Source organism: Cyprinodon variegatus, unplaced genomic scaffold (genome assembly GCF_000732505.1).
Source record: "Cyprinodon variegatus isolate N-32 unplaced genomic scaffold, C_variegatus-1.0 Scaffold1719, whole genome shotgun sequence".
NCBI lineage: Eukaryota > Metazoa > Chordata > Actinopteri > Cyprinodontiformes > Cyprinodontidae > Cyprinodon > Cyprinodon variegatus.
The window spans coordinates 77003-84392 of record NW_015152172.1 but is presented as its reverse complement, the minus strand read 5'-3'; the positions used below and the strand labels follow the sequence as shown (position 1 = coordinate 84392).

At 42.8% G+C, this 7390-nt stretch overlaps 1 protein-coding gene across 2 annotated transcripts in view; it reads left to right on the top strand.

Moving 5' to 3' along the window:
- Positions 1–2334: 2334 nt before the first annotated feature.
- The window catches only part of LOC107104388 (artemin-like), a 53637-nt gene continuing 48581 nt past the window's right edge, over positions 2335–7390 (top strand). Inside the window, exons 1-2 of one of the 2 annotated variants that reach the window (XM_015404379.1) lie at positions 2335–3577; positions 3885–4147. In XM_015404379.1, coding sequence (XP_015259865.1) covers positions 4051–4147 — 97 coding nt within the window. In that variant the 5' untranslated portion in view covers positions 2335–3577; positions 3885–4050. Of the gene's footprint in view, positions 4148–7390 lie in introns of both variants that reach the window. The other variant, XM_015404378.1, reaches the window with a different exon arrangement.

Sequence of the window (7390 nt, the reverse complement as noted above, 5' to 3'; positions counted from 1 at the left end):
TAAAAAGGAAGTCTGTTCATGCTCTGCACTAAGCTCTCCGGCATAAAAGGGCTTTCACTGATATCTTTGCCATATTTGCTGCTCAATCCTTTAACCATCTGCTTTAGTCAAGATTTCTATTCAGCACAGGCAGAGAACGCAGTCATGAAGAAGCAAAGAGAAATCCGTTCTTTGACAAACATGGATGCCTCCAGTAAAGCACATTCACATGAAAATTACTCTGAATTAAAAACACTGATCATTTATTGAACAGGATGGAATCATTTCAGATTTAAAGTATTTTCAGAAGTTTGAATTTTAAATTTGACCGGACTTTTCCTTTAAAGGCGATGGCTACGACTTTCCCTCCTCCCTGCCAGTAGGTGGCGCACTCACCTGCTCTGGTTCTGTAAAGTCTGCCAGCTGGTTACCAGGTCGCAAACATTTATCTTAAAAGTTCGGAAGAAAAGCCTTTTTAGCCATTTTTGATTTAATCGGCACCGACACTCAGAAGCTGCAGAGTTTTATGCTTCTTTTTTGTTTTCTCCGACTGTTTGACGACTGAATCTGAGAAATCTGAGGTGCCTTGAGATGACGTGTTGAGAATAGGCGCGTTGTAAATAAACTGAATTGAAATGTAACACGGAGAAGAAGCCATTTCTCAGCGCTATCATGAAGCTACTGGGAACACCTGAGCTGCTGTCTGCTCCTATTGGTGCAGAATAAGGAAGAAATATTTATGTATTTTGGACCCGTCAGCATTTATAAAAGATTTATTTAATTTCTATATCGACTTTTTGGGTAAAATTTATATATATTTTTTTTAACAAAGCAAGACAATTTGTGGATGTATTATTTTTGAAAAATTGTTTTGATAAGAAGCTATAAGCTTTCTGAAAATGGTTGAGTTCATATGTGGACTTTGACTAGACCGCCTAACTAACGTACCTAATGCTGAGTTTGAGATTTAATACAGTATAAATATCCTGTATAAAATATTCCGTGTAAAGTCTACGCTATTTCTGACATTTTGAATTGAAAAAGCTTCCTGGATGGGAAGCGAAACGTCTTCGAACTTGGAAACAAAGTCCAGTGGAATGTTTTTAATATTCCTTTTTTGGATTTCCCCTTTATTAATTGCAAGTCAAAGATGATTGGTCAAACTCAGATAGCAATGGTGAAATTGGGGAGTGTTGGCCTAATGGTTGGAGCAGTGCTCTGAGAAGGTTGCTAGTACCTGGTGCAATCCCCACATTCTCCAATATGGGTCCCTGAGCAAGACCCTTAACCCCACACTGCTCCCTGGGCGCCGCACAATGGCAGCCCACTGCTCCCAAAGGGGTGAAATTCTCCATTGTGAGATCAATAAAGTTCAATTTCTGTCTTTTCTATTTCTATTCTGAGGAAAAAATGGAGATGGAGGAAATATCTGAACTCTTTTTACATGTATAGTTAATATAACTATTCCTTAAAACCAATGAACAGTGTTGCCAACTTAGTGCTTTAGTCGCTATGTTTAGCGACTTTTCAGACGCCTCTGGCACTTTGATTTCAAAAAAAGTTATTTCAAGTTAGCCAAATCACTTCAATTAAACTTAAGCTAACGGATAAATGGATGCAACTTGCTATGATCCCGGGTTTATAACAGGTTTAATGTTGGTGTGTGGAGACAGCGTGCACACTGGTGTTGCTCACAGTGGTTCTCAGTGAACTCAGTGAGCTTGTGTGTACGCCCAGACCAGGGGGGATTTACCATCGGGCAATACTAGGTAGTTGCCTAAGGCCCCAAGCAAACCATTTGAAAACAAACCATGCAAAGAGCAGTGTTGCCAACTTAGCGCTTTAGTCGCTATATTTAGCCACTTTTCAGACCCCTCTAGCACTTTGATTTCTAAAAAGCTCCTAGCGCCAAATCTAGAGACTTTTTTCTGCTACTGGAGACTTTGGAGACAACATCTAAAAGCAGCGAACTCTGCTCTCCAGAGCGAGTAGATTGGTAACCCCGCCTCCTGCTCTCCTCTATCTTGTCTGCTGTCATGATTCATGCAGCTATTATTTCATCCAAATGAAAAATGGAGAACAGATAAGCAGATCATGGCTTGTCTACAGTGAAAAGAAGGACTGGGTTATTTACTTTGGCCTTTTTGGAAACACAGGAAGGAGCAATCAGCTAAGTGAGCTTAGTGCTTGGAAAAAATCTTTCATTCCTTTAGAGACAGCATGAAAAGTCAGCTGAGTACAAAACATAGAGAGGAAAACAAGAAGAAAAGGGACAAGAAGAGAGGGACACAACCTAGAACAGATAATGGATGTCTATTCTATTAACATTTCTCTATCTGGATAATGGGGCTGTTTGATGTGTTGTCTTCTTAAATTCAGAGGGCCCCCTGCCTGTCTTTGCCTTGGGCCCCAAATTTCCTAAATTCGCCTCTTGACATGGGAGCTGATTGAGCTTCTTTCCTGAAATGAGGACCTTATCTGCTTTAACCCTCTTCCTGCCTGCTGTCTTCCTTGGTTTATTGGATCTTCTCTGTAAGGCAGTTTGCTGCACCAGGTTTTATTCAGGGTCTTATCAGAATAAAAAGGTGCTGAATGTGTTTGACGCGCCGAATCCTCCTTTTAAGGTCTTCAGTCTCTTCCAGGAGTCTAATCAGAGCAGCTGAGAAAACAATCAACCAAGAAATCCCAAATGTTTCAGCAGTCCACCACGTTTTGGTGTTGAAGTCTCAGCTTATCCACTGCATGCTCGCGCACACGCCTGGGATCCGTGGAACGTGTCCAGGGTCAGTTTCATGTCCTGTGCGTGCGCGCGCGCGCGCGCTCCTTTAAGTGGAAGCCTGCTGCACATTTATCCACGTCCGAGAGGATAAACAGTGAAGGACAGATGTCTGTTGGCAGATTCCTGCAACAGAGAAGCTCCGTGACTGGTCCGTGTGACCCCCCCCCTCCCGCAGCAGGAACAAAAAGACATCTGAGACATGTGGATGGGGAGGAAAGTTGAGAGCACTTGGTGAGGCCGCCGCAGCGCTCCGGTTTCATAAGGTCTCTGTCAGCCGAGGCGCGCAGGTTTTTACGCATCGCATCCATTCCTGTCTCTGCTGAGGAAACAGGCAGCGGGTCCTTCTGTGGAGCAGATAACAAAGTTTACTCTTTTTTTCTCTCTTTATCACTTATTTTGTTAGATTTTTATGCCCTATAAGAAAAAAACAAATCAACGCGCATTGATGGATGTTCAGAAACAGAGCTGCGTAAACTTGTGGAACTGGGAGGCTTTTTTTTCTGCATTCCTTTAAATTCCACCTGATGCGTAAAAAAGGAGGAGAAACTCCGGACTTCTCTGGTTCCGGCGCAGCTCCGCGGACGCGCGCGCCTCCCTCCCTCTCTTCCTCTCCCTGGACTTTCAGAAACCGACCAGAACTCCGTCCTGCTTGGAGCTCCATCCGCGCCGTGTTGTTATTTACTCATTAGACTCCATTAGAGGCAAGACTGAACAGGTTAGTGGAGGTAAAGAAAGAGGGAGCCTCGCCTGAAAAACTGGCTCCTGTTCATCCAGCGATGGTTTGACGTGAGTCACCGGAGCGACACAAGTAGATTGGGGGTAAACATTTTTTCCTCTTCTGACTGTTTGACTGTCTGTCCTCCCACCTCCACATCCACCTCTCTCTCTGTTGGATTGTTTACGCCACAGCAAAACAAACTCTGGAAAGCTGCAGTTTATTTTCCTCCGCCTGGATGATCCTCCACAAATTCCCATCTTTCCTCCTGAAACACGTTTTTTTTCACTAGAAGAAAGAAAATATTCCAGATTCCCAATAGTGATATGAGGATCAGCTCTAAGTTGAGCTTTTAAACTTGAGGACTGATTGTTTACCAACCAATCTTTCTTTTTTTTTTTTTTATCTAAGGGTGCTGAAACACCAAAGAGGGGAAAAGCGCATTCTGGACGCGCTGAAAGGCGCAGGGAGGCGGCGCCTCGGATCTTTTTTCGATGGCTCCTTGCAGCCTGCTTCTGCCTCAGATGAGACATTTCGCCGCGGACAGTAGCGAGCCGTGACGCCACGCCGTGAAAACATGACGCGTCGCAGCGCACGGAGAGCCGCAGGCGTCGGCGGCGGGTTTCCTGCTCCTTCCGATGCGCACCGGGAGCGGATTTCCCACGGGACAGCTGGTAAGCGCCGATCGGCTCCTCTGTAAGGTCCGGGGGACCGCAGCATGTAGCTGGCTGTGATGTGGCGGTTTGTGTGCGCAATGCTGAATGGAGATCCTAAAAAAAAAACCACTGACCCGATTGTTTTGATGTTTGACTTCCTTTCACTTCAGTGGCTTTTTTCTCCCTGGACGCACCTGCCAGCTGCTGGTGACTCAGGATCACTATGACCTGCAGTCAGATGCAGGAGTTATAGTAAGGAGTTTACAATCTGTGGGTGTGGGGCTTTAATGTGGAGAAATATAAATCAAATTGTTTGTAAGAAAGAGAAAGTAAAGCTAAAGGGCTTCCTGTCTGTGGTAAGTTGCAAATCCAAGAATCAAAGTGTTGTTAATCCACACACACAGGATCAGCAGCAGATTAGGCGTGTTAAGAGGGCAGGGATGCTGCCTCAGGATGTTTGGATCACACTGTCATTACCCCCCCCAGCCCCCCTCACTCAGCTTGGGGTACTTAATGTCCAAAAAGTGGTAGAATGAAGTGCTTGCAGATGAAAGGGGAATCAGATGATGTCTCACTGAGTCACTACTTGGAGGTGAACTTTCATTCTTGTTCCGTGACTCAGTGACTCGCTGACTCGTTGAGTCATAGATGTTCACCAAGTCTCTGAAAGCTTGTGGCCTTTTCTGTGAGGCCGAGTGGCTTTCAGATAGGGGTGGGTATTGCCAAAGAAGTCATGATTCTATTCGTATCACGATGTATCACGATACTTGAATTATTGCGATGCATTGCAATATTTTCTCCTCCATGTTTTGTTTTTTAATGACTCGGCGCAGTATCCCGCGGCCGGAAATGCTTGTAACACAAGGCAGCGTGCGTCAACACATCCGCAGCGACATCTACTGGACTGGAAGTTGTATTACACTTGTTTTTGGCTGATGATCGCCAAACATTCATGCAATTTTATTTATTAATTTTTTTATTAATAATCGATACTTGGCGTCAAGAATCGATGCAGTAGATCACGAAAATTAGAATCACGATGCTTCATCATTACAATTATTTTGCACACCCCTAGTTTCAGATGCGTTTCCATCTAATCCGCTTTGCAAACGCATCATTTAATGTGTCTAAATTGTTAGGTTTATGCTTTATACATCATGTGCATTGTTACTTTGTCAGCCGGATTAGAGAGAGTAGAAGGTCTTCCTTTACATTGTGGATGTCACTGTGTGTATGAAGGTAATCTAATCAGGACAGCCTTCGTGTCTTTAAGAGTACACAGGATATGGGCACATCTTGGAGCATGGATGGCGTGTCAGTTTCTGATACGGACAGCTAAGCATCCACATGATCCAACACAGACTCATGAGCTATAAGAAGCAGGAGATGACCTTCATCGGGGCTCAATCTTTGCCGGACGCTCGCGGACGTGATTTTTGAGCCCACAGCTGTGCAGCTCCAAGCATTTTCTCTTTCCTGTAACGACCTGATCTGGAATAAACTCTTTTTTACTCCTGTTTTTATAGTCCTTTTTTATATGGTTTTACCCAGTTTGAGTTAAAAGTAGTAAATAACTTGCTCCCAGGAAAAGAACCGCGAGGAAGCCCCCCGAGGCACAACAGCCTTTTCTTTAGGGGACATAACTTCCTCATTTTAACAAAATGAAGGTTTAGGTGTGAAGTGAAGGGAAACATTTTTAAAGACAAATTAAAAGTGACTCTAATACTATGTGACTCTGTGAAACAGATCAAATTAACTAACTTTAGCAGTTATTTATCAGTTAATAGAGGACCCCTGATCCAACACTGCAAAAACTGATCTAAATAAGTACAAATATCTTAAGAAAACTGTATTTGGCATAATTTAGGTATATAAATACTATTTTTCCCTTAAAATAAGGTGAGTAGATAATAGGCACTTGAAATTAGATTATATAATTGTTTATTTTCTGATTTTAAATATAAAGCATCTTATTCTATTGGTAAATTGTTTATACTAACCTGAAAGAAAAACGACTTACTTAGAGCTTACTTACTTTTTTTCTTGAAATCAGTGTAATTTCTCTTGATTTGAGCAAGAATGACGATAATTTGTCAATGGAACAAGATGATTTACCTTTAAAAAAGGAAAAACAAACATCTATAATCTGAAATCAAGCAATACCATATCTTATTCTCAGTACTAGGATACTCATTCCTTTGGCAGATCATATTCACCTGCAAAAAATGCAAACATTTATTTGCAAAAACTAACCTACCGGTATATTTTGATAAGTTTTTACAGTGTAAGTTATTTTAAGTCCATGAGGAGGGCAACCTGTGTACTTAAAAAAAAAAGCTTAAAACTTTCCTTTATCGTGACTCTTATAGCTTAGAGTAGCTCAGATTATCCTCTCTATAGTTATGCTGCTATAGGCTTTGTCTGCTGGAGGACATAGGGTCCACTTTTTCTCTATCTCTGCTTATTCTATCACTTTTCTCCAATCAGAAAGGAAGCTCTGGACTTTCTATCTGAGTTAGGGTTGTAAGGGGACACAGAGCTCTGTATTTTTATTTGAGCTGCAGCTTTGGTGACATGTTCAAACCTTCATTATTATGTTTTGCTTTATGCAAGTCAGCCGTCTAATTTCATTAGGACATAGAAAGACATTTTTATTGCAATGGGATACTTTTGCAGGGTGGTGTTTGTGTGTAGAGAAGCATTAGCATCCCCAGAGGTATGTCACACACCGCTTACCGAACGCCTGTGAAATGCATGCAGAACCAGTAATGAAACAATGTTGTTTTCCTTGAGCCTTCAAGCGGGTTCTCATGTTAAACAGGAGGGTTTGCTCTTGGCTCGGGGCATCTCGCACCGCCCCGTCACGCCGCAAGTGGCCTTTACTTCCTTTTAGTCAGAGGTCAGGAGGTCGGCGGCCCCGCTGAGGGTCAGGTACAGCAGACCGGCGTGTTCTTCTTACCACCCTCCTGCTGATGTGTGGTCTGGTTTGTTTTAACAGGCATGTGGCTTCGGTAGAATTAGCGGCGCTGTTATTTGCTGTTAAGGGTTTTAACTCTTTGTTGCTCAGCTGCTGATCAGAGTCGTAGAATGCTGGTTAGACGATAGAGATAAGCTTATATCCCAAAGGCTTCCTTATAAAAGCGATTAGTGGTTGTGAAACTGGTATTTTCTGGCATTTAGCTTGATGCTTTTATTTTATTCTGTTAAAGCAGGAGTTCTAAAACTACGGAAGAGGATTAGGGCCAGTGGGAAAAAAAAAAA